Source organism: Fusarium redolens, assembly GCF_020744475.1.
Source record: "Fusarium redolens strain MPI-CAGE-AT-0023 chromosome Unknown BKA55scaffold_6, whole genome shotgun sequence".
NCBI lineage: Eukaryota > Fungi > Ascomycota > Sordariomycetes > Hypocreales > Nectriaceae > Fusarium > Fusarium redolens.
In genome coordinates, this window is record NW_025763669.1 from 473,158 (window position 1) to 498,118 (window position 24,961).

A 24,961-nucleotide genomic window follows, 5' to 3' on the forward strand; every position below is an offset into this window, starting at 1 on the left:
GAAAGAATAGCTGCCTAAACGTGTTGTATGTATCATAAGAGAGGGGTTGAAGAGTAGCTGTTAGAAAGGAATTGCCGGTATCCGTCTGGAACCCTGTCTAGCAAGTGCGGCTGAGGGGTCTAGATCAACGCCTCGCAAAACTATTGATTCGAGTATCGAATGATAATGCTCAACTGCCGAGTGCATGGGGTGTTTATTGCCCCTTGATTGCCTATAAGAAACAGAGGCATTCCCTCACCGACCATGTTCTCTCTCAGACTTGCATTTTTGCCTTGTTAGTAGTATTGCAATTTCTGCAGTTCTTAATTGTATAACCATTAACCGTCCTGAATCAAGATCGCGATGGTCAAATTAGCCCTTCTTATCTGGCTAGCGGTCGCTGCCCCTGCATTCTCCGCACCCGCTGATGCACTTAGCGGTCTTGATGCACGAGCCTGCACTACCCCGGCAAATACACTCAAAAACCCGAGCTTTGAGTCGAGCTCCTTAAGTGAGATTATCACATCTACATGACGCATCATGTGCAGCACGACTAACGTACTCAGCCCCATGGGTCTTCCAGCCTACATACGCCAAGCTCGGCAGCGCGACAGTCGTAAAACCCGGCTATAAAAGCGACCACGCCATCCAAGCATGGGGAACATCCGGGTATAACGATCCGGCTAGCTATAACAAACTTTACCAGACCTTCAAGATCTGTAAAGCATCGCGCTTCCAACTCTCATGGTCCATGCTTCTCCCTAAAGATAGCACCAAGTACACGGCGCCTAATAAACCTGGCTTGTTCGTCGAGGCCAAAGCTCCCGATGGCGTGCCGTATTCAATGGCTTACTTCACCTTCGACACCGAGACATTCAGCAGCACTGTCTATAGTCCGAAATTCAGGGGTACGCATAAAGTTAATCAGTGGGTGAACTTTGTCGCGGATTTTCCAAATTCGCAGACTGGTACTTGGACGATTTCGATGGAGTGGTATGTTACGAGTCCTAGTGCAAAGGGGAGTAAGAATTCGACGCTGAAGTTCAAGATGGACAACTTTGTTGTGAAGCCTAAATGATGATCCTATTGATGAATTAGCCGAATGGTATGGTGGTTGGTATTCCTATGCAGCGACTATGCAGCGAGCTCTGTTTTGGGATTTATTCTTTTCCTTGAATGTCTATGTGCGCAGCCGTCATTACCTTTTAGCCCTTACCTGCTTTCCGATCCTATCCTCACATAACTGTTCTTCACCACTCCCAGCTTCTTCTGCCCTGAATGATCTAATAACCTTGACTATAATCCTGCGAGTACTATCGTCGTCTTATCCGTGGGTCTCATCTTCCCTCTCATTACTACCTAGCCGACCTGCCCCTAATTCCATCGCATCCGTTCTATCAGGCCGTCCTCGAACGCGTCCGATCGTCAATAGATCCATGCTATGGGAATTGCTGTAGTCGTTCGTACTCGTCTCGAGCAAGGCTCTTGAAGAATGCTCGTAATGATGGGAGTGAACCCGCGACTATGCCGACGCCGCATTCAACTACTGTCCAGAGAATGATGTTCCCGACTTGGTCTTGAGTATATATGGTTAGCCAGTGAGTGGATTATGAGGGACGAGGGGGGAGGTACAAATGAAGTGCTCGGGGGTGAGGTAGGCACTCGAATATGGGACGCAGACGATACTCGCAACGGATGCTCTTCCAAATTTGTCAGTAACTCATAACGCGTGACCAAATGGCACATATCGGTGACTGACAATATTCCCAAGCCCATGGTAAGCTGCGCATATAGCTTCCACTTGGCTCGCATCTGTAACTTGCGTACGAGACACATCGGGTATAACCGCAACGGCAAAGTCCGTAATGACGTTGGACACCGACGGAGCTCATCAAGACGGAAAGAAGGATGAGACCATATAATACTCGCACGTAGGCTTTACCGGTCACGATTCGAAGGACGGTTACGCAGATGCTCGATTTGACGAAGGCGAGGGTCGCTGCGTAGAAGATCTGCCAGAGAAAGACATACTATGACAGTCAGTGGTTGCTGTGGAGTTTGTGTTGAGTAGCTAACCTTCATGCCCCCCTGGACCTGAGATGTCTCTAGTTTTCTCCGAACAGTACCAACACCTCTGCGACATCCAATGATGACGATGATGTTGTGCACCATATAGGCTACCTGAAAAGGGTCAATATCACATGCCTTTGTGGAGTCCATACCGGAGAACAAACTTACCCAGCCAGCGCACATCAGGTAGTCATCTGTACCAATGCTTTGGTTCCGCGTTCGGATATACGCCCTCAAAAATACGACAATGGTACATAATATCGACAGTAACACCGTCGTAACAAACAACGCGAGAGCGAGCCCTTCAGCCGAACCGGCTGTAAATCAGTATTAGCAGCCATGGCACTCAACAACAAGAACAGCAAGAAACCGAAAACTCCAAGAAAAACCGAAAATCGCATGAGGCATGTCTTGTTTTAATCGCCCTTTTCTTTATCCAAAGGAACAAAATTCTTGCGCCAAGGATGTTATGCTGTTGGTTCTACAATGCAACTGTAGTGGAGTTGTCTTAAGCTCAAATCAGCAATCTGACCACTCGGATTCAGAGCCTGTGGCTAGTAAAACTGGCCCCCGCTGAAGGTCCCCTGTTCCGCTTGGAGATGATTTGACAGATGGAGATTGTTTTAGTAAAAAGCACGATGATCTTGAACATTTCTGCGGGATGAAGCCCAGCACGGTTGGGTGAAGGATTCACCCAGCCGAGTTGTTTGAGGATACGGGCCCTTCTGTTGGGTATACGCGTGCATGCAGGAACAGACTTTGCTTCCTCTTTAATACTATCATCCGTAACTTCATGGTAACTGAAGTATCAACACGATACATGAAAGACCGATTAACTGGCCTTATACCTCAGTTCACTTTGTACGCGTCGGGTCTATGTCTCTATAATCGTTTATCAGTTCAGCGCCTTATAAACGGGTTCTCCCGTCTCACAATGTATTGTATCCGACAGATTTCGCATTCATGCCTCCTTCCCGTTTAGCCACTAAGCCCTGTCAGCAAGATTGATCCTCCCATCATCATACGATACCACACTCCCCGCGGGAAACATGCAAGGATCTGACTTACAGCAGCTCGCTTAACTAAATTTACCACCACTCGAAACCATTTATGCGCGCGGCAGAAGATGAACCGTTATGTTACATCGCGGATCCTGCACGGATACATAAGATAAATACCAGGGCCTTGACGAGGCGAGGTTACTTTTTGCTTCGTTTGCCTTAGGTGACTTACTCATCGCCACGCTAATCATGTCTTACTCTGTCAAGGATCGGTTTGCCATTGTTACTGGTGGTGGCTCTGGTCAGTGCATACTTAACCATCTCAGGACAGCTTTCATGTTCATTCATCTTAGGTATTGGCCATGCACTTGTTCGACTACTCCTCGATGCAGGGTGTTCCGTCGCTGTAGCAGACGTACGCCTTCGTCCTGAAGCCGAAGAAACGATCAAAGAATTCTCTCATCCTCCCTCCGATGGTAAACCATCTGCCATCTTCTGTCAAACCGACATCTCCGACTGGGCACAAATCTCAGCACTATGGAAGATTGCTCTCGAGAAATTCGGCCGCATTGATATCGTGGTGAACAGTGCAGGAGTATATGAGCCACCATCAAGTTCCTTCTGGAACCCTCCTGGCATTTCGCCTCTTGCAGAGGACCCTGAGGATGCACAGGTTGGCCAGTACAAAACTTTCGCCATCAATACCATTGGGCCAATTAGACTGGCGCAGATTGCGATTGACTACTGGCAGCAACATCCAGAGGTTCAAGGTAATATGTTGTTTGTTGCTAGTATGGGTGGTTACATGCATTCTATGCAGACGCCTTTGTACTTTGCAAGCAAGGCTGCTCTTGTAAGCATGGTCAAGTCTCTCAGTGGACTGAAGAGGGCACTTGGTGTCCGCAACGCAGCCATCTGCCCTGGCCCGGCTCACGTACGTTCTCTTCTACTGAAGTGATATGATATGCTAACAAGGCTGACAGACACCAATCTTCGAGCAAGAATACTGCCGCGACAGACTCCAACGCGGCGATGTGGCATTGGAACCAGAACATGTTGCTGAGTTGACCCTCAAGGTGCTCCAAGAGTCTCAGTATGGGGACGGAAACATCGTTGAGATTATGATGATCGGTTCAAAGGAAGAGCAGTCTGTCCATGTCCGTGAAGTCAGCTTAGAAGCTTTATACCCTACCGTAGGTCCTTTGGATATGGGAACCCGAGCCATGGCGGAGGAGTTGAAGTTCTTTGAGACAGTGAAGGAGAAGGGCATGCGTTCTTCATGTCAGATATAAAATGGAGAGGTAGCGGTGCAGGATAGATCAGCCATGCGCGCTAGCACAAAGAACAAGAGATCATGAATTAAAAATTGACAGGAGGGATGCGAGGCATTGGTCTCTTTTGATAATATAAACACTGACTTCATACTAAGACAATATCTGAGACTTGCAAACCTTCTAGGAGCCCTTTTACACCATGAGCGTAGGCTCTGGAAGTGCTCTCTAGAGCCTCCGTAAGTGGCAACTGCGAACTATCGTCCTTCTTTAGACGCTTCATAAATTTGGTGTAATTGCTCGTCAATAAAGCATCATGGCTAATCCCAACATGGCCCACTCGCTCATAACCATCACTTCCCAGCTTCTTGACAACGTGGATACCACAGAAAGCAAAGCTGTCTTCAACATTGACACCAAGTGGAATAACGAATCCTCCACTGGCAGGGGGCCATGTTGCAGATGATGATCCATCTACCGGACTATCAGGTTTATAGTCGTTGACACAAAGCTCTTCGACACGAATATCTTGCAATTGTGTGACAGTGTTACTGGCCTTGCCACTCCATACGCTCATTGGTGTAACATGGGTCAGCAGTAAGGATTTTGTGCCTATAAGGGGAGCTTGCAGAGTGATTATCGATTTTGAACAGTCTCCCATGTGGCTTGGACCGTCAGAGATATAGCGCACTTCCCGGACGACCACGGACCGAAGCGGGCTCCAGTGCCCATCCCACATTACTTGTGACTTTACAGAAGCCCAGGACCACGACGGGTATCTAGCAAGTCTCGGTTTCTTGACATTTGGTGTAGGCCAGACCATCCAAAGAAGATCGAGCGGGAGGTGCTTCTCCCATATACCCGCTAGATATCTATCATCTGGTCGAGTACGTTGCGTGCGCTGAGCAATACCAGCTAGTGCTATCGTCTTGTCTGATTCGAAGGTAATGTTCAGTCTGGAGTACTCCTGAACCGTTCGATGCCATATGACGTGGCCCTTTTCACGGGGTTCGTCGCTAACGCACCCAAATAGTGCAGGCTTGAAACTCTTGCCGTCGTTGTAATCCATGTCATTACATCCGCTTTCGCTGCGTTGTGAAGTTCGGCATACCCAGATGACTTCCTCGTTGCAGAAGTGCAGTACCCGTGGTGACAGTCTCATCTCTTGATAGATCCATGCACGGTTCAGCAGTGGATAGCTATCGTTCTTTTCTAATTGCGTCCAGTGGTTTGGAAAGAGTGGCAGATCTCGACGGACATAAATGTCTTGAAATCCAGGAACCAACTTGGCAACATATTGGTGGCTAGTTTCTGAGAAGCATCCCTGAGAACCGTCGCTGGATTTTGTAGCTGCTATGGTCAGGAATGAATACTGGTAGATATCTGCCATCTGAGCTGCCTGTTCTTTCCAGTCTTTGTCGCTGTCCTGAATGATGCAAAGTGAGTCAATCCAGAGATAGAGAATTCCAAGACTGCGACATATATCAACAGCATCCCGGAACGTCTTCGACAGCCGGTCCAAGGGAACTCCTGTCTTGAACTGCCCTATGGTTTGCGTTGTTGTCTTCACGATGTTGATTTTTCCCCAGCAATGGCTCAGACAGGCGTAGCTCAACTTTTGCCCAAGATCCTCTCGAAGAATCAGTGTCCCATTATTCAAGTCGAGCAGTCTCTTTGGGCATATGAACGAGGCAGATTGATCTTGGGTCTGTGACCGGCAGCCTTTGTGTGCACCAACACACTCCTTTATCCAAGACTGGATTGTTGTGGCCGTCGTTCGAAACTCCGTAGTGCTAGGGAAACGACCTAGAGATAACCGCGTAATACCCAGCCCAGCATCTTCGACACCTGTGAGGAAGTCATTAGCAAACAAGAAATCAATCTGTTAACAAGAAGCGATATCTGAAGGGGAAGCTTCGTTGTGACTCCTCGTCGTCGATGCAGGTAGATGATAAAGACTTGCCATGTTGGTTGAAGGCCTCCAGCGACAACTCTCCACCAGACCAAATAATTTTAACGTAGCCATGAGAAAGAGCTGTCACCTTCAAAATGTCCGCAACTTTGATGTGTGCTGCTCCTGTCCTGATACACTTCAAAACGAACGTGCATCGCGGACAATTGGCCTGAGCTGCTTGTAATAGCTCGTCGTATGTGGAACCTTGATCGGCATTATCGGGAGCTGCTGGAAAGTCGCATGCGGTGCAGGTCATCTTGCCATAAAGAAGGGGCCCGTTGTTTTGCGCTGAAGGATGAAGCGTCTCTGATGAGTCGAATGACGCGGCAAGCAATGTTGATGGTGAATACAGACCTGGAGTCTCATGGCTTCACTAGTACAGAAAGGGCATTGCTTCAATTCTATCAAGCTTACAAATTCTGACACAATCTCTCGAAGCCAATCCAAATCAGCAATCATTTTACAATTCTGCATGGCGGCTGCGGGGTAAGCAGCCTTGAGCCTCCTTTTGATGGTCAGCCTGGGAAGGTTTCCGTCAACCCACGGAGGGTTAGCTGGCTTTTCCTCAACCGAGGCTTTACCCTAGAGCCAGCACATTAAATTCGGTTGTTAACTTAGTAACTATAATTCCGGAAAAGTTTTAGACATAGAAAAAAGGGTACGTTAAAGGACTGTATTAATATTTATCAAGCTATATAATACCTTACTATATTAAACGATCTCATACAGGTCAACACATCTTTGGCTATGAAGCACTCAGCCAAGTGGGGTGACACTAGACTGAGTAAAGATGGCGCAGCTGAAAGACCCAATTGAGTTACCTCACGGCCCGGAAAGGTGCGGCCCGTTCCAGACGCTGTTTATAATATGGTGTTATAGTTCACGTTGACGTCGAGATCTTCACAGCTTCTTGTCCTAATAAAGGATTATTATCAGTGATTGGGCTGGAATCCATGCATAGATTGAGACACTAATAATTTAACAAGTGACTTGTTTCTTTTTCACCCGGCCTGCCTGCAACGTATCGCAGCTATCAGGTAATGCGTGTCAAAAGCCGTACAGAAGCAGAAGGCCTTTGTCCTCAAGAACCAAGACATTGGATATCGAGGTTCATGTGCTAACCCAGGACGTAGCTTCAAATAGAAAGACCAATGCTGGTAGAAGCATTCCACCAAACGCAAGAAAGCCACTCTTCTAACATCCAATTTTCACAATACTCTATTCCAAAGACAGTCAAGACTTAGTTGCACCATGGCTCCCAACCAATCCAACCTCTCCGACCGAAAGTATCTCTATGACTTTGTGGTCTATACCACCCAGGAAAGCATCAATTCTTTGCTGGTTCAGTACCTTCAAAACACCGGGAAAAAGCAGCCCATCACCTACCTTTGCTTCTTAGCTGATGAAAATGGAGACCCTACCAAGCAAGTGACACTCGATGAGATCCTGCAAAAGAGCAGAGGGATCAATCCGTTTGACATCCCTCACGGGACAGACTGGAAAAATGCCCGAATCTAGAAACTTTATGCCATTCGTCTAGTCTGCGCCATCAAATTGCGACCTGGCATTCCTCCTGGTTGCATTGTCAAGGTTCCAAATAAGGGTCCGCAGCTAAAGCTGCTCGCGCCGATTGTCACTTTGGGCAAAACCTATGAGGTACGGAAGCCTCTAGGTTGCGCTTGTGAAACTTGCCGAGGAACGAATTGTGCCGGAACCGCCAGGAGGTGACCCTACAGGGCTGCTGCGTTCAGCCGAGCTCGATATTGAGTGTATGCTGTATCACTATCGTTTGACGGCCATGTCGACCACGCTCGCAGTTTTTGAAGACGAAACTAGACTTGATCTCCATTTCCAAAAGGAATTTAGCTCGCAAGACCTACATCTAGACACCATGGATATGGTGCGAAAGTTCAAAAAGACGGTGGAGGTGGAAGGAGTTTGTATGCCACTATGTGGGGGGCACGGAGTATATGGAGGGGGCACGAACGCATTCATCATGCTGGAGCATGTTTCAGGGTTTACATTTAAACGCATCGGAATTTTTGAGCACGGGGAAATAGGGAGATGGATCAGTGAGTGGTCCGAGTCTGGCACACGCAGTACACTCGTATACCCTGTAGTCGTATGATCTTTCTCTTCAAAGAAGGCCCTGCTGAAGTGACATTCAAAATTCCACCCTCACGATTATGATTCTCAGTAGCTCTATCGAGAATTTCTTCTCAGTGTTAACGGATACTTCGGCAAAGATCGAGATCGTAAAATGTCCGTGATTCTTGATCTTCTACAACCTTGCAGTAGCGAGGTTTTCGGAAATTTCACGCGACTCAATCACAGAGCTTTATTCTATGCTTGTGCATTCTCTATACGAGAAATACTTATGTTCGGGGGCGAAGGATTATAATATAGATGTAGATCTCTCCTGTATAGCGGCCGAACCCTATTGAGCGGCCAGTCATGCATTCTCATAGAGCGGCCGAACCATACAGTGTAACCTAACCATTTACTAGTACGACGATCGTCTATAGTCCTACGAGCTTCACTGTCACAAGCTGATTGACGCCTTGATTCTGAAATCATCTACTGAACGCACCTGTCGTTCTTCGTTTGGAAGCTGCTTTTCTTTCAGTACCACGCACCTTCGTATCCGAACTGCATAGCCATTAATCGTCCTATTAGTCAATCTTATTCAGCAACTTTGTTTGTCTACTCAGCATTTGATCGTCGATTGTCCTGCTCAAGGGATCTCATGTTGTCCCTTTGTTAGTTGTTTCAAGGGTCCTTGTTGAAGTATAAAGGGCTATCAGCAGGCCACTTTAACAGCTCATTACCAACACAACTCCTCGACAACTTTGACATAACCAGACTAAGATATCAAAATATTTCCAGAGCAATTTGGACTCAGTAAGCTCGCACCCTAAGTATCTCTCTTGGCGTTTGCTTACTCCCATCAGATCGTCATCATGAAGACCACCGCCATGCTCATGCTCGCCGCCTTCACCAGCAGTGCCCTATCCCTCGAAGTCAAAGACGCTTCAACCGCTGGTGGTGGCACTCCTGGCTCCCCCGCCTGCAACCGCCAATGCTTGATCACCATTTCTCCAGTCGACGGAGCCTCCACGCAGAGGTCCGACGGCTTCCCGGGCTCTTGCAAGGAGTACGCCACTGGTCAGCTCAAGGGTATCAACCGTTCTATTGACGGAGGTCGCCTTAACATCAACGGTGTTGGAGGCAACCTCGTCATCGACTTTGTCAAGAACGGGCGTGATCGCCGTGCTTCTTTCACTAATTGCAAGGAAGCTGTTTTCACTGGTGCGCAGTGCAACCTTAAGCAGGGAGGTTGTGAAAAGCAGGCTGAGTCGGGCTAAATCATCCTTTGTGGATAATATGTGAGAAGGGGTTTTACTGTTCTCAAAACACGCTCGTTATGAATTACCGGACCTTCCCTTCAGTTGCCTAGCTCGTTATCTCCAAGCTAGCCATAACTTAGCAACAATTACAAGTTTATATATTGCTATGCTCCTCTGTCTATATATCCGCCAGTAGTACATCGTCATCATTAACATCTACTGTGCATTCGTAGAGGGGCGACTTAGGGCGCATGATATGAACTTCATATCTCAGCCACGTCGACTTTCGTAAGAGGCAAAAGTTCCGTAGGTGCCCCTGCTCACTACCAGGCACCATACTTGCAGCGTCGAGGCCATTTCCTAATTATTGTGCGCACCCATCTCCTGGCAATGGGCCAAAAGTAAGAAGGCAGAGTCAGTTACTTATATAGCCTTATAAGGCACTTTTGCTAAGCAGATCAGCGCTCCATCTATACACGGATTGCTATTTACGCCTGGAGAATCGGCATCATGCAGCGTTGGTATCATCTAAGGGTCAAGTGGTTCCAGAGATATTTTCCTGAACGATCATAATTCATCAGCTACGACCGAAGCCCCTTTTCAGTAACTGGGCTTATCAAGATTGCTTCTGTCTTTTCAGCTTTCATTTAACCACCTTCTCGACTTGGAAATATGACTGTGCGAAGAGTTTCACTACCCGGACACTTAACCCCGTTGGATGTGACGCACTGTTGGTTGTTGTGTTGTTGGTTGTCCCCTGTCACGCCTGCATATGCAACAAGACAAATCTGGAAGTGCACTGGAGAAAACGGCAGGGAGGAATCCGGAATTGCATCCAGCACTGTAAAAGAGAGAAATGTTATGCAGCCTGTCACAAAAATATTTTTTAAAACGAGATACTGGCCTTTCTCGACTTTGTACTTGTGTTGAAGAGTGAACGGTGGTGGGAACAAAGTCAGATCATCAACCGTAGCCCTAGCATTTTGGTCTGCGGCTCGGGCCTGAACTAACCCTATCTCGCTCATCGGCTGCATATTGTCCGGGTATGACGATCCCGTTTAATTAACGGCCCATGTCCGCTTGTTCTTGGCCTGGGCTCACAAATCAGTCAAAACAAATAAGCTTGTCCACCACGACCAGTACTGGTCCTTTACATCCTGCACTCGCACACGGGTCCTCTTTACCTACGAAAGGCCCATCATTCATTATTTCTGGAACTTGACATTCTTCGTCGCCAACATGCTTTCCATTCCGGTCTTTACTATTCTAATCTCAATACTCGCCAATTGCGTCTTCTGCAAGACCAAATTCCTTCGTCCTCCAGAATGGAATCCTGATGTAGACGGGAAAGACGGATTAGAAAAGAACAAAAGATACAAAGTCGGAGACAAGATCCAGCTCCTTTGGGAAACCGATCTCGAAGATCTTGAACTTTACGTGGTGCAAAAGCTGCCTAGATCGGTTGTGCCAAGACTATTGGACCGTAGGATATTCCTCGTATCTCATGTTCATTGTTCAACCCTTACTGACTCAAGCGCCTAGCGTCCCTCACCGAGTGGACAGCTCAGTGGGATATTGCTGGTTCCACGACGAATAACGAAGACTCGGTCTACTCTTTTACTTTGATTAATTCCGACCATGTTTTCGCAACGCAACGTTTTAATGTCACCCCCCAGAACCGCGTAACCACGACTATCACCACGATAAAGAGCATGTCTTCTCAACAAGAGCAAACATCCACTACGCACCCCATCTCTACATCTACGACTACAGATCAGCGCTCGAACGAAGAGGAGATTTCAGATGCGGGTCCGGATTACGACTCTGGAATGTCCCGGGGCGAAGTTGCGGGGGCAGCTGTTGGTGGAACCATTGGCGGTCTCTTGCTTCTTGGTGCTGTGGGATGGTTAGTCTGGAGACGTTTAGCAAAGATCAAAAAGGACACAGACGTCTCAGTGGTTACTCAGAGTCAGCAACAGCAATTTCACTCCTCCGAGCTGAAGGCTGAGCTACCCGGCGACCCGGCGGTGGAGGCTTATCAATCAGGTTATGCTAGAAGTCCTCCGGGGTTGCATGAAGCACCTTGATGGGAACAGCCTGAATCAGAAACAGTCCTCATCACCGGTGTTAGCATCCTAAAGCTTAACTTTATGGCCAACAATCATCTGCGTAGCTGAATCAGAAACTTTGAGTTGAAGAATCGGAGGGGAAGTTTACTTATGCACAAATAATAATTCCCTGCTGGAATTTGTTTAGGTCATGGTCACGAAAAGAGCTGATAATACATGAATGGGAACGTCACAAAGGCCATTCGAAGGACCAACTAACTCTAATTAGAACCAGCGAAACAAGATACAAGGAGACTCGGGTTTTCTGTCTGTATTTTACGTGTACGGCTGCGCCCTTCCGATGTCGTCGGTTGCATTAGTAATCCAAGCAAGGCTTGACTCGCATTGAGGGCTTTCAAATACCGCATTTGCCCAAATCTTTGAGGCGCATTCCACGAATACGAAAGCATCAACACCAAGACAGAGTCCGGTAAAATATATCCTACCTGGGTATCTGTTGTTGCAACAGGATTTTTGGAGTTCTCAACAAAGAATCGTAATAAATACTCAAGACTACTATTCGATTGACTTATTAGTGTATCAAGACTAGTCACAAGTTCAAGAGACCATTCAAAAAATGTTTATGGGGTACCTCAGCTTTCTCGGTACACTCGTAAGAGATAGGTTCCCCGGAAGGCATTGATAATATGTGGCTATATCTGTCTTCTTGAAAACAGAACACCTCAACATTGTCGGATAAGCTTTCCACTAACTCAACGTGCGAGGTCATGATTTATTATGTATAAGCCTCTTAGAACCACTCTTCACAAAATCGGCTTTTAGGGATTACTTTTTACCATTTCAGCTTTTATCTAATAATCCTCTAAACTAGATACTCTGCCAGTGTGAAGACTTTTATCACCTGGTCAAATGATCTTGTTAGACTTGACGCCTTTTCAGATGTGAATATTTCTTTTGTTTCTACTTCAATAAGCAGACAGGCAAGTCAGGAATCATACACGATTATATAATATAACAAGCTGTATTTAATGTGGCATTTCTGCGGTGTAAAGAGAGCATAGGATCTGACTAACTGACTTGCTACATGCTCGGAATGGTGTATATGTGTTTGTAGACGGCGCTTTGCTTTCTGAGATTTCCAAACTCTAACTTAATATTGTCAGAACATCACTCACAGCCTCCAGACTTTTGGCATGGTTACCGGGCCTCAATTAAACTTTTGAGCTATTGGTGGCGGCATTATTGTTGGGGCATACGAGTCCTGGCTTACCTCGAACTCCATTTCCACATTTGCCATGACTCTTAGATCATCTTAAATGTACGTGGCTCGCCATTGATTTCGGAAATAACGTGACTCCCTTTCATCCATACCCTGGGATCTCTTGTACCAGTCACAGTCAACGGATGTGGATGGGCAACACACCAACCTCTCGCCCTTTGTTTCCAGCCTAATAGCAACCATCATGCAAACGAATTGGGTATTCGTCCCGATAGTTGCTACGTTCGCCTGTCTGGCAGCTTGTGATTCGAAATTTATACGGCCTCCACAATGGGACCCAAATCAGGGTGTCGATCGAGACTTGGGCAAGAACATACGCTACAGCGACAGCGAGAACGTCTCGATCACTTTCGAGTCAGACGACCCTAGGGTCGACCTGTATGTTTGGCAGATGAATCCTACAAACAAGAAAGGAGGGCAATATGCACTGTTAGATAGTATGGCAAATTTCCTTTTGCAGCCTTTCGAAAGTATACTGATCTGGGTTTGCAGGAGATAGACTATTAAACTCCACTAGCTGGAAGGCCGAATATGACATGGGGCACTATTTGAGACATGGCGAAGACTCTGTTTTCTGGTTTGGAATATACAAATCGGGTGATCAGAGGATGCCATTGGCAGAGTCCCAATACATAAACGTCACCGCTCCGGATTCTGGTCGGCTCCATACCGTCGCAGTCTCGGAAACAGTAACCTCTCTACAAGAGTCAGCCACCTTGCAACTACCACCACAATCCACCACCCAATCCGCTCCTGATTCTGCAGCAACCGAGATACCCTCCAGCCAAGAAAGAAAAGCGAATACTGGGCTCAGTGCGAGGTCTGGATTGACAACTACTGAGATAGTAGGTGTCTCCGTCGGTGCAACACTTGGCGGCATCGTGATTCTCGGCGGCATCGGGTGGTTGGGCTCGAGAATATTAGCAAGGCGCGAAAGTCTAGATAGACCCGGCGCGCAGAACCAACAGCCATACCGCTGGGTCCTCAAAGAGAGGGAACGCGCAGTGTACCTTTCTGTCCCTGCAAGAAGGATAGGTGGAATGCTCGAAGCGCCGTAACCAGAGATATTAAAAAGCTGGTGCTTGCTGCGATTGGGCGAAGTTCCTAATAGTTTAGTATTTAAAAGTCAAGTTCTAGGTTGAGACGAGGCTATCTCGGTACTTTTGCTAGCCAGGAATAAATTCACTCAGCATTATACTGCGGATGTTGTTGATTTGTGCTTGATTGAATTAGTAATCTTAGTATGACTGCAGCTCCCTCTGACTCACTCAGCGAAATACCTCACTACTAAAATGCTCACCTATTCCTTCAATTGCAAAGCAATAATATCCTGAATATCAGCAAACAACAGTAAAGGCACCAAGATGAGTCTTTCATTCACCACTCTCGACGTTTTCACCAACACAGCCTTTGAGGGCAATCCCCTCGCGGTTGTAACGATTCCCCCACCAAGCCAACAGGCTCCGCCCACCCAATCTCAAAAGCAACGCATCGCCCGCGAATTCAACCTCTCTGAGACTGTCTTTGTTCATGATGTTGAAAATCCCGCAGAAACAAATGAAAGAAAGATTGATATCTTTACCCCGAAATTCGAATTGCCATTTGCGGGGCATCCTACCATTGGCACGGCCGTGTTTCTCCAATCCCAGGGCGTCAAGACAATGATCGCAAAGGCTGGCCGAATTGATCTTGGATTTGAACAGGATGGCTCTGCACGGGCTTTAATTCCAGATGATGTTAGACTTCACAAGGAGCGTGTGCCAAAGTCTGAATGTGAGGCTGGTTCAGATGAGAAACTCGCCCAAGTCGCTGCCGCTGATGAGGGAGCACCGCTGTTTAGCATCGTCAACGGAATGACTTTCGCGCTCATCGAACTACCATCTCTGGAATTGCTAGGCGCTGCGAAGATTGGAGCCATGGGTTATATTTCCGGTGACCTGCAAGATGATGGCTGGAAACATGACTTTGACTCGAGGCGCTACTACTTCGTCCTTCTGAACAGTGAAAAGTCGTCTGATGAAAAGAAGTTCATACAGAATCTTCGCACGAGGCTCGTCAAGCGTACTATGGAAGACCCAGCCACGGGCAGTGCTGCGTGCGCTTTGTCGTGTTATCTGGCGTTGCATAAGCTTTCTGCGAACTCGATCAGATTTAATATCACGCAGGGTGTGGAGATGGGGCGGGAGAGTCTTATCGTGGTAGATGTTGAGGTCGAGACGGATGATGCTGGGGAGCGAAAGGTTAAGACTGTTTATCTGAGTGGAAAGGCGGTGGAGGTCATGAAGGGGACTGTTAGGGTACCTCAGTGAAGGCATCCACAGAATTGAGGGCGAGCCTTGCTTTCCTCTACTGCACTCACCCGATGCCCGGGCTACGCTGCGGATAGCTGCTTGTACCCTTTGTTATTGGATTGCAGTTATGGTAAATCAATCTAAATTACGTCATCTTGTCATGGATCTGTGCTTCTCACCGGCAACCCTCGCCTGTATTTGGTGGTTGAACTGAGCAAAATTGTTGTTGTGTAGCTATCCGCCATGACAGTGTCAAGCAGTGCGTGCAGCTAACGCCCAATCAGAGGTGTGAACGACCCCTTCATTATCAAGGTCGCGTACGCTCGCGGCCATTTGCGGGAATATGACCATATTTTCGAAAGGTGAACAATCATCGTTCAATTGATCTCAAATATCATGCTAATCCTGTTCCAAGGTTTGCGAACGAGGCTCAGTTGGCTCACATGCCGCTTCTGGCTGAGGCGGCGATGAAGGACGAGCACACCATCATCGAGAAGTGGCCGTACAGATTGAAGCTTGAGCCTGGATAGGAGGGAGGTAAGGAGTAGTTTGACTTGCTTATGGCAGGTGGTCCGTCGGGCAAGGAGTTGTACTTGGAGTGGAAGAGGATTCAGGGATAGAACGCAGACCTGGAAAGAGGAGCTGACTTCGAAACAATCATCAGCTCAGCTTTTGGTGTTTTCTGAGCCCATATAAAAGTGAATTTTGTCAAGGAACCATAGAACTTCGACGTATAGAGGGACATGACGGTACAATTACTAAGTCTTCTCACCAATTATTAATGCCCTTGTGATACCATGCATAATCAGTAAGGACGCGAGTATATTCAAATAATAAAACTATCTACATAGAATGATCAAGGTCTGCTGGACTACCTCAGCCCAGTCTTATGTACACCCCGCCAGTGACTCGATCCCAAGCCTGTGACGCCTGGACCACTTCGTTAAGGACCCCATAGGGCTACCTTGGTGTTTACCGAGAGGCCTTAGCTCTGGTACAGGCAATTGATACGAATACCAGTGGCGAAGTAGGGCCCAACAATCGGGATAAAATCAGCAACATAAGCAGAAATAGTCTGGGCCTTGGAACAACCACCGGAGCCAGTAGCCTGCGAAGAAATTCTCGCCTGGTACGCATCGGCACGAAGCGATCCATCGCGGTTATAAACGTTCATGCGGATGATGCTGGGAAGCCAAGTGCCCCATTTAAGGCCAGTGCACTCCATACCCTCCAACGGACAGTCAGAGTTGTGCGGGCAAGCTTTGCCTGATCGTCCTCCACACGCCGAGTTGGCTTTACCCGGCTTACCCTCCTGCCAGGTAAAGCCGTAGCAGTTGTTGTACACGGTGTAACCGTTCTTCTTGCCAATGCCATCGGCTGTCTGCCACATGGAGTGGATCAGGGCGTCGCGCATCGACCAGCCGCTCAGACGGCCTACGGCTCCCCATTGACCGTCGAGGACGAATCTTGTGGTTACGCCGTTGCCGGCGCTGGGGCCATTGCAGAATTTGCTCCACGCTCCACGGGTTATGTCTGAGAGACCGCCCTTGTCGTCGCTGGAGTCGTACATGCGCGTCCAGAGCATGTAGAAGGTGTCGACGTCCCCGACGTTGACGAGGTTGTCGGTGTACATGCCGTGGACTTGGTAGATCCAACTATCTCGGGCTTCGAGGGCCTCAGTTTCATTGTGGGTGGAAGCAGCAGCGGCTTCCTGACGGGCGGCTTCTTCTTTCACGGCTTGGAGCCAGTGCTCGGGGTCAGCTTCGTGAATCTTTACGAAACCTTCTGGCTGCTCGAGCTGTTGAGTGGATGGCTGAGCTTCAGTTGGGAGGGAGAAGACCAGGGGAAGGCTTGCAAGGAGGGCAAGCGAAGTTGAAGTGAACTTCATGATGGGAGAGTTGAAAGACTAGTATTGTTTGAGAGAATGATGTTGTGATGGGAATGTCGACATATCTGTGGGATTCAATGGTCTATATATACTACTCAACACCATTGCACTTCTCTCACGCGACTGTATCACCATTTCCCCGCATATTCGATAGCAAATATCTTCTCCATGATAGGCATGCTTCATCCCATCCTCAGGCTAAGCTGTTCTTGATCATTTACCTGTCCTAACTAAGAAGCTGAATTGAGATGATCGTCAAAGTTTGTACTAAAGAGATAACATGACTCCACGAGCCACCCTGATAGGGAACATCTACACGAGTATCCTTAATCGGGACCAGTCTTCTAGAACCATTCCCTTAGCATCCACTATAAACGCCATGTTATCAAAGCTCATGGCCCAAGTGTCATTTTTCCACGACTAAGGTTTCACCTCTACTAGTCACCGCATATCTTTTCGTATATAAGGTTCATTCGGCTCCGATAGAAACCTGAATCGCCAATTATAATTACCTAAGATCCTTTTTACACTTCAGGTCACCTTCCTAATTCTATTGGTGAGGGATCCATCATTCGATAAAACATTCTAGAAAAGAGCAAGGTTTAGGCTGTGCCCTACAGCGGCCTGGCCGACATCGCGCGTGGGGGACTTCGGCAGTTGTGTTTGGACGAACTAAGCCTTTTGGAGAAGCTGAAATTAAAGGATGGGTTACACGAGATTAGGTCTCATGATACGCTAAAGAAACGCCAAGTTTGGCTAAAATGGGCTAATTTGAGAAATGATGGGGTTGTAATACTTGATAAGTGTTGATATGATGAATTATCCAAGGAGGAGTTGTCTAATTCTGCCTTCTCATCTAGTAATCGATTCCATTCATCTCTTCGTTATACTATCATGCGTTCATCAACTCTGTTGTCACTAGCTGCCCTAGCTGCTCAAACACAAGGCGTCAAACTCCGTAAAACGGAATTTAACGTCTTAATATCCTCAAGGCCAGCGCTCATTCTGTTTACAGCGGACGGTTGCAAGGAGTGTGACAGGGTGCAAGAAATTTTGGACGGGGTGTCAGTGCTCACCAAGACTGCCATTGCCTCAGTCAACTGTAACGAGGAGCCAGTGGTTTGCGATGACTCCAAAGTCTTCACTGTTCCGACATTGAAGTTTACAACCGGCAATAATGAGTTGATCACGTACAAGGAACCTTTAGACACGTCATCGTAAGTCTCGTCAGTGTCTCCAAGATTGCGTGTGGGTCATTGATCATGATTGCAGGGTTGTGAAATACATCGAAAGGCAATCGGGTTCCCCGGTCATGGATCTTACCGAAAAGAACCATCTCGATTTTGCGCGTTCATCTCGTGTGGCAGTTGTCGCCTTTCTTGGCTCAGGCTATCAGCAAGAACGCAAGGCTTTCAGCTCTGTTGCTGAAAAGTGGCGGGCGCATTATAGTTTTTGTTCGGTTGATGGTCTTGAAGAAGACAATGAGGGCCCTTCCATTGCTGTATATACCCACGAGGATGACGATCCTGTCTACTACCGCGGGCCTTTCACTGTCGGCAATGTCGAAGCTTTCTTGCGAGATGCAACCCAGCCGCTGATTCGCGAATATGATCCCATCGTTCATGACGAAGCCATGAAGGTAACCCATTCTTCCCTCAACGTTGTCTATCCACTAACCGTTCAAGGATGAGAAACCGCTGGCCCAAATATTCTTCAACAAGCATAATGAACGAGCTGAGCTTGTCAAGTCCCTTGTCCCTCTTGCCAAGAAATACAAGGATCAGCTTTCCTTCATGACAGTCCTTGCCCCAGATTATCCCAAGAGATGCGAGCAGATGCATCTTAGTAAGGACGTCAAGCGCGGATTTGCCATTGCGGATCGACAAGGGAGAGCGTACCCTATGTCTGAAACGGTGTTCAACGCCAACAGGATCACCAAACATATATCTGCCTATTTATCAGGGACCTTGGCACCAACTATCAAATCTGAGCCAGTGCCAGAAGTTTCTGCTACTCAGCCTTTCTTGACCAAATTGGTTGGCAGCAACTTCGACGACTTTGTTTATGACAAGTCCCGAGATGTCCTGGTTGAATTCCACGTACCGTGGTGTCAATATTGTACCGAGTAAGTTGGCCACATCTCTACGCCGGTTCATGCTGGTACTGACAAACTCAATAGTCTACACGTGCGGATGAATGAGCTTGGCTCCAGATATGCCACGCTTGGACTCTCGGACAAAGTTGCTCTGGCTACTATTAACGTCGACACAAATGATGTACCAATCGAGATTGACTCATACCCGTCAATTCGACTGTATCGCGCTGTGACAAATGAAATCGTGTCTTTCCAGGGCAACTTCACTCAGATGTTGACAGTTGAACAACTTGATACTTTCGTTTCTCAGAGTGGAAGTCATGGAGTCGGTGTATTTAATCAGAATGAAGAAGGAGCTCATGACGAGCTATAGTATTTAGATAAAAACTATATAAAAGGTCTCAGACGCAGAATTTCAGCATGAACCCTCAGTTACAGATGTCTCGACCCTGATATTGATTTGGTTGCCTTGCAGCGGCTGAGCGTTGGTTGCCTTGCAGCGGCTGAGCGTTGGTTGCCCGATGCAGCAAAAGTTGGACGACGGCGGTCAGCTGAGTGGCTGTGTCAGGCCGTAGCGTGGGCCCGGGCATTCAGTGAGGGGTATTCGAGAACTCATTCATTCACGAGTAAGCATCCATGAAGAAAAGAAGGAATACGACACCAAAGGATATCACTCCATTTCTTGCATAGTAACCTCCGGCTGTTGATGTTCCAATGTGGTCTTCGAAACCCAGGGCTGAGGCCAAGTCCTCCAAACGCCACTCGAAAGATAGTTGCTCTGGTTTCAAAGTTCCGAAGGCTCTGAGAACTCATTCCTTACTAAATCGGGTAACCAAGCCAGCTTCTTATACTCTCATTTAACTCAGGTGCCTTGTTACATGTAGCTAAGTGGCCATATGAGAAGTTTAGCGATTATATTTCTGCCATCCACCTTTAGAGCTTACCAGCTGATGTTGAAGTGTACAGATGAATCTTTCCCTTCGCTCAAGTTCTATTGAATCCTATGTTGGTGGACTCTCGAGCAATCGATTGTTTTTCGGTCGGGAGAGTAATACAAGAGTCCCTCTGCCTTTGTTCGTCGACTTGGAACAAGAGTCCAACGCGAATCAAATAGCGCTCTCAAATATCACCAATCCGAAATCGCCGATATGCCCTTTCACTCCACTTGACAATAAAAGTCCTCCAGACAAAGGCGCCTCTAGAATTTATCATCCCTTGCCTGAGACCAGTACCTTCCGATTGCTAGAGATACTCCCCGGAGATGGTGACATTGTTCGATGCAAGCTTCACGTATGCGCCTTGAAAGAAAACGAGGCAGCGTACGAAGCCCTATCATACACTTGGGGTGAGCCAGACGCTTCCAGCGACCGAAAAATTGAGATCATCGTCAACAGTGCGAGTCACTCTATGGTTATCTCTGGGAGCCTGTACATCGCGTTACGGGAAGTCCGGAGGAGTAATGACAGCAGAGTCATATGGGCCGACGCAATCTGTATCAACCAGGAAGACGTCAAAGAAAGAGGCCAGCAGGTAGCGCTGATGGGACAGATATTCAGCGGCGCTTGGCAAGTCATAATTTGGCTTGGCGAGGAAACGGACCGCTGCATTTGTGGAAAGACTGTCCTTAAAACATCTCTTTCGTCAGTCTCAAAGGCCTTCTCTGGGGTCTGTTCAGTCGTCAATGACTGGCTGGCTCAATGTGGCCAAGAGGCTCTCGAAGCAACTTACTCGGATATCTCAAAAGATGGCCAATCTGCCGCACATCATGCCAGCACCGACGATGGCGGATACTGCCGCTCTGCGATGATGCAACTTTTCAGACGACGCTGGTTCTCCCGAATCTGGGTACTGCAAGAAGCTGTCCTAGCCAGGCATGCTGCTGTTCAACTCGGCTCGTACCAGATTCCATGGGAGTGGGTTGGACTCGCAGCAGCTATAGTTGTCCATAAACCCGAGCTGTCGCCCAATAGCTTTGGGCGAGACATGATTCCTACTGGAGCAATGAACAGTTATCTCATGTATCGACTGTCGGTTTCGCAAAAGTGTTTCCCACAACTAGAATTCTCATTTGCTCAATTGCTTCAAGTCACACGACAGTTTGAGAGTAAAGAGCCTAAGGACAAGATCTATGGGTTGTTAGGTATTGAAACAACAGACTCAGTCGGCAAAAAGATCGTCCCAGACTATCGGGAGGCAACTACTTCAGAGAAGGTCTACGAGGATATTGCTAGACTTATGCTCGAGTCGGCCTCGTCTTTGACGTTTCTTTCTGGGGCAGGGACCTTTGGAGACTATGACCCTACCGGGCCATCATGGGTACCCAGTTGGCATAAGCGCCGACCCTGGACAATATTACCGACCAAGCAAAATTCAGGCTTTCAATGTGCATCTGCTGCTCCAATGGAAATTAATCGCAACAGCCAAGCAGGAGAGCTCGTTCTTCGAGGGGTAATAGTTGACTGCATCTACTCCATGCAAGAACGCCGTGACTATGGGCGTATCTTTGACCAAAACGACAAAAGCCGCGAGAAGCTCCTAAATCAGCCAAGATGGAGCAAAGAAGCGTGGAGAAAATGTGCCTTGACTTTGACATGCGGCGGCGAGGGGAGAGCATATCCCGTTGATGACGAGGCTGCTCATCTCGCCGATCTAGCTGCTTTGGTCCTCTCAGGAAGTGCCCACTGGATCATGAGAGATCTTATCGCACTTCGAGATGTTATCGAGCCAGAAGGCGACGAAACGACACAGGTGGAGTACCTTAATGAGATTGTTGAAGGGGGGAATTATCGGCGATATATAAGCGCTGTGGAACCTATCCGTGATTCTTATAGGTTGTTTGATACTAACTCGAATTACTTCGGCGTTGGGCCTGTTGATATGAAGATAGGGGATCGACTTTGCGTCCTGTTTGGTGCCGAAGTTCCGTTTTTGTTGAGGCCGAAGGAAGATGGGTACTTGGTTGTTGGGGAGTGCTATGTGCATGATTTGATGCATGGCGAAGTCCTCGAGAAGCTTGCCTCTGATCCTGGTGGACGATTTAAAGCTAAATGGTTCAAACTTGTTTAGTATATCATTATGGCGAATCACATTGAGGCGAAGAACGAGAGCCTGGCGATCTCAAAATATATCCTACTGACTTACAGTCCTCGTAATTATCTATAGCAAGTACCCAATAACGCCTATTCCAGCTCAAAGTTAACGTAAACCCGACTCTCCCAACCCGAAAGCATCGGCCGTCCTCCCTTCAATCCTCCTGCAGTTTCCCTCGTATAAGCCAGCAGGCGAACGTCCTCGTGCGAGCAATCCAATACTGTAGGAACATCCGGACCGAGTCTATCCTCGCGACTCATGTTCAACACAACAACAGCCTTCCTCTTCTCAGACCGTCTTCCCTTGACAGGTACAATACTCTCTTTGACATAGATAAACAGCGACTCATCCTCTGGGTCCAGAAGTTTGAATGAACCGAATACGAAGAGATCTTGATACTGTTTTCGTAGGCGGAGCATGGCCTTGTAGAAACTAAGGATTGAGTTGGGATCTTTGACCTGCTTTGCGACGTTTATCTGGCGATAGTCATCGTGGACTCTCATCCATGGCTTCGCCGACGCGTCAGCAAATCCCGCGTTGGGTGAATCATCCCATTGGAACGGAATACGGGAGTGATCGCGCGCCATGATTTGGAGACCGTGCATCGTGTCTCTAACACGCTTCTCATCGCCCGACGCGACAGCTTCAGCGTAGAAATTACTACTCTCGATATCCTTGTACTCTTCAATTCCCCACGACCTGGGCATGTTGGTCATACCAATTTCTTGTCCTTGATACAAGAACAATGTACCTGTGAGTGTTGTCTGCCAGATAGCCAAAGTCTTTGCTGACTTTAACCACCATTCTGGCGTTGACGCATCACCAAAGCGATCCACAGCACGTCCATTGTCGTGGTTCTCGCAGAACGCAGTCGCCCATGCATCTGTGCCCTCGATGAAGCTCTGCCACTTGTACACAAACGCCTTGAGCTTGGATAATGGGAATGGTTGGTAGATATACTTGTCACCAAACCCATTTCCGTTACCAAGTCTGATCATGGAGAATTCAAATACCATATCCAACTCTTTCGCAGCAGCAGAAACGTAAGGAATGACTTGTGATGGATTAGGCGTGTTTGAGAGCTCGCCGACTGATACAGCGTTGTAAGGGCCAAGAACCTTCTCATACATCTCGTGAATGAACTCGTGAATACGCGGTCCGTTACACCACATTTCAGGTGCAGGCTGATGAGGCGATGAGGGGTCTGTAATAGGCGCGTCGACAAAATCTCTCCTCTTTGAGTATTTGTTGACTGTGTCAATGCGAAAACCATCAACACCACGATCAAGCCAAAATCGCATCGTGTTCTCGTAAATAGCCTCTCGACACTCATCATTATCCCAATTCAAATCAGGTTGATCAGGTGCATAAAGATGAAGATAATATTCCTGGGTAAGTTCATCCCAAGTCCATGTCGAGCACGCGAAATACCCTCTCCAATTCGTAGGAGGATGTCTCACGCCATTCTCATCATATCGTGCAGGTTTCCAAATATACCAATCCCTCTTAGGATTATCCTTTGACGATCTCGATTCTTTGAACCACTCATGCTCTATCGACGTGTGATTAACAACAAGATCGAGAATGATCTTGAGACCACGATCATGACATTCTTTGACGAGAATATCGACATCTTCAACGCTGCCGTAGGGTTCATAGATCTTTTGATAATCTGAAACGTCGTAGCCCATGTCTTTTTGGGGACTTTCGAAAATGGGAGATACCCATACGACATCGATGCCAAGATCGCTTAGATAATCGAGCTTGGAGATGAGACCGGGTAAATCGCCCCAGCCATCGTTGTTGGAGTCTTTGAAACTGGCTGGGTAGACTTGGTAGAAGGAGGCGGCTTTCCACCACGGTTGTTTGCCTATGTATTTATGCTCATCGTCCCAGATGACGGAGCCCATGATGACTGTGAGAGGCAGGGAGGATGAGGTGAAATGGATGAAAGCGAATGGTCGTGGGAATATTGTTGAGAGGGGAAGACGAGGTGTTTATTATTTACCCATCTTATCGGCCGACATCACTCCGTTGAATGTGGAGATCCTATTTCTGATCAACGCCGCATGTAACGGACCCTCCGCTCAAGAATGGAGCGTAACATTCATCACCAACTCGTAAAAGATCAGCCGAGGCTGTCTCTCACCCCGTCCAGTTTACCCTACGACGTCAGAGCGCTCACCTAAAAAGCCTTGGCTTGAGTGTGACCAGCGGAGACTCCGTCTCTAGCGCTCCCATCATCGGAGTCCTTCCGCACTATTGATCACTAACTCCAAAACAGCCAATTACCTTACTGAGACAAATTCCGAGGAGTGGAAGCTCCGCTAGCACGCGGAGTCTCCTGTTCAAAAGACTCTTGCCCCAATCCCATTTCTTGAAAATCACCCCACACACTCAATTCCCCCGTGCCCCAGGTTTCCCCATGCTTCATACCAGATGATGAACGGTTCCTGTTTTCTGGGGGATTTAGGCTTGGGCTTGTAAAAAATTCATCATCCGAGCTGTCGGGTTCAGGCGTAGCGAGCATCGGCTCCGCGAAGTACATAAAGGACCGACAATCCTACACTTTTCCAGCATCTCGCCATCCATCTCTTCACATTTGTTTCAAACTCTCAATCTTCACC

General features: G+C 47.7%; 10 protein-coding genes across 10 annotated transcripts; 6 read left to right on the forward strand and 4 right to left on the reverse strand.

The window, feature by feature from the left end:
* Positions 1-342: 342 nt before the first annotated feature.
* BKA55DRAFT_688234 (uncharacterized protein) lies at positions 343-1,057 on the forward strand (the record flags this gene model as incomplete). Its single annotated transcript, XM_046199178.1, has 2 exons — positions 343-490; positions 546-1,057. The coding sequence occupies 2 exons, from the start codon at positions 343-345 to the stop codon at positions 1,055-1,057; spliced, it is 660 nt and encodes a 219-aa protein (XP_046050792.1).
* Positions 1,058-1,418: 361 nt separating this feature from the next.
* BKA55DRAFT_736610 (uncharacterized protein) lies at positions 1,419-2,683 on the reverse strand (the record flags this gene model as incomplete). Its single annotated transcript, XM_046201338.1, has 6 exons — positions 2,439-2,683; positions 2,218-2,366; positions 2,056-2,160; positions 1,807-2,009; positions 1,612-1,679; positions 1,419-1,555 (listed from the first exon to the last, which is right to left on the reverse strand). The coding sequence occupies exons 1-6, from the start codon at positions 2,455-2,457 to the stop codon at positions 1,419-1,421; spliced, it is 681 nt and encodes a 226-aa protein (XP_046050793.1). The 5' UTR covers positions 2,458-2,683.
* Positions 2,684-3,216: 533 nt separating this feature from the next.
* BKA55DRAFT_736611 (uncharacterized protein) lies at positions 3,217-4,342 on the forward strand (the record flags this gene model as incomplete). The annotated part of the gene is made up of 3 exons (XM_046201339.1): positions 3,217-3,351; positions 3,404-3,984; positions 4,034-4,342. The coding sequence occupies exons 1-3, from the start codon at positions 3,300-3,302 to the stop codon at positions 4,340-4,342; spliced, it is 942 nt and encodes a 313-aa protein (XP_046050794.1). The 5' UTR covers positions 3,217-3,299.
* Positions 4,343-4,357: 15 nt separating this feature from the next.
* Positions 4,358-6,725, reverse strand: BKA55DRAFT_674148 (heterokaryon incompatibility protein-domain-containing protein). The gene is made up of 2 exons (XM_046198047.1): positions 6,285-6,725; positions 4,358-6,169 (listed from the first exon to the last, which is right to left on the reverse strand). The coding sequence occupies exons 1-2, from the start codon at positions 6,529-6,531 to the stop codon at positions 4,470-4,472; spliced, it is 1,947 nt and encodes a 648-aa protein (XP_046050795.1). The 5' UTR covers positions 6,532-6,725; the 3' UTR covers positions 4,358-4,469.
* Positions 6,726-9,235: 2,510 nt separating this feature from the next.
* On the forward strand, positions 9,236-9,640 carry BKA55DRAFT_537638 (uncharacterized protein; the record flags this gene model as incomplete). The annotated part of the gene is made up of 1 exon (XM_046189940.1): positions 9,236-9,640. The coding sequence occupies one exon, from the start codon at positions 9,236-9,238 to the stop codon at positions 9,638-9,640; it is 405 nt and encodes a 134-aa protein (XP_046050796.1).
* Positions 9,641-10,733: 1,093 nt separating this feature from the next.
* BKA55DRAFT_611433 (uncharacterized protein) lies at positions 10,734-15,421 on the forward strand. The gene is made up of 7 exons (XM_046196662.1): positions 10,734-11,105; positions 11,165-11,286; positions 11,332-11,690; positions 11,985-12,049; positions 13,186-13,348; positions 13,488-14,005; positions 14,327-15,421. Exons 1-7 carry the CDS (start codon positions 10,862-10,864, stop codon positions 15,277-15,279), a joined length of 2,424 nt encoding a protein of 807 aa, XP_046050797.1. The 5' UTR covers positions 10,734-10,861; the 3' UTR covers positions 15,280-15,421.
* Positions 15,422-16,071: 650 nt separating this feature from the next.
* On the reverse strand, positions 16,072-17,256 carry BKA55DRAFT_563606 (uncharacterized protein). The gene has a single exon (XM_046192415.1). The coding sequence runs from the start codon at positions 17,147-17,149 to the stop codon at positions 16,247-16,249; it is 903 nt and encodes a 300-aa protein (XP_046050798.1). The 5' UTR covers positions 17,150-17,256; the 3' UTR covers positions 16,072-16,246.
* Positions 17,257-17,999: 743 nt separating this feature from the next.
* BKA55DRAFT_563613 (uncharacterized protein) lies at positions 18,000-19,663 on the forward strand. The gene is made up of 4 exons (XM_046192416.1): positions 18,000-18,366; positions 18,422-18,788; positions 18,835-19,274; positions 19,329-19,663. Exons 1-4 carry the CDS (start codon positions 18,044-18,046, stop codon positions 19,615-19,617), a joined length of 1,419 nt encoding a protein of 472 aa, XP_046050799.1. The 5' UTR covers positions 18,000-18,043; the 3' UTR covers positions 19,618-19,663.
* Positions 19,664-20,651: 988 nt separating this feature from the next.
* Positions 20,652-22,310, forward strand: BKA55DRAFT_592600 (heterokaryon incompatibility protein-domain-containing protein; the record flags this gene model as incomplete). Its single annotated transcript, XM_046195419.1, has 1 exon — positions 20,652-22,310. The coding sequence occupies one exon, from the start codon at positions 20,652-20,654 to the stop codon at positions 22,308-22,310; it is 1,659 nt and encodes a 552-aa protein (XP_046050800.1).
* A 113-nt stretch (positions 22,311-22,423) lies between these two features.
* Positions 22,424-24,244, reverse strand: BKA55DRAFT_509107 (glycoside hydrolase superfamily; the record flags this gene model as incomplete). The annotated part of the gene is made up of 1 exon (XM_046187501.1): positions 22,424-24,244. The coding sequence occupies one exon, from the start codon at positions 24,242-24,244 to the stop codon at positions 22,424-22,426; it is 1,821 nt and encodes a 606-aa protein (XP_046050801.1).
* Positions 24,245-24,961: the final 717 nt, after the last annotated feature.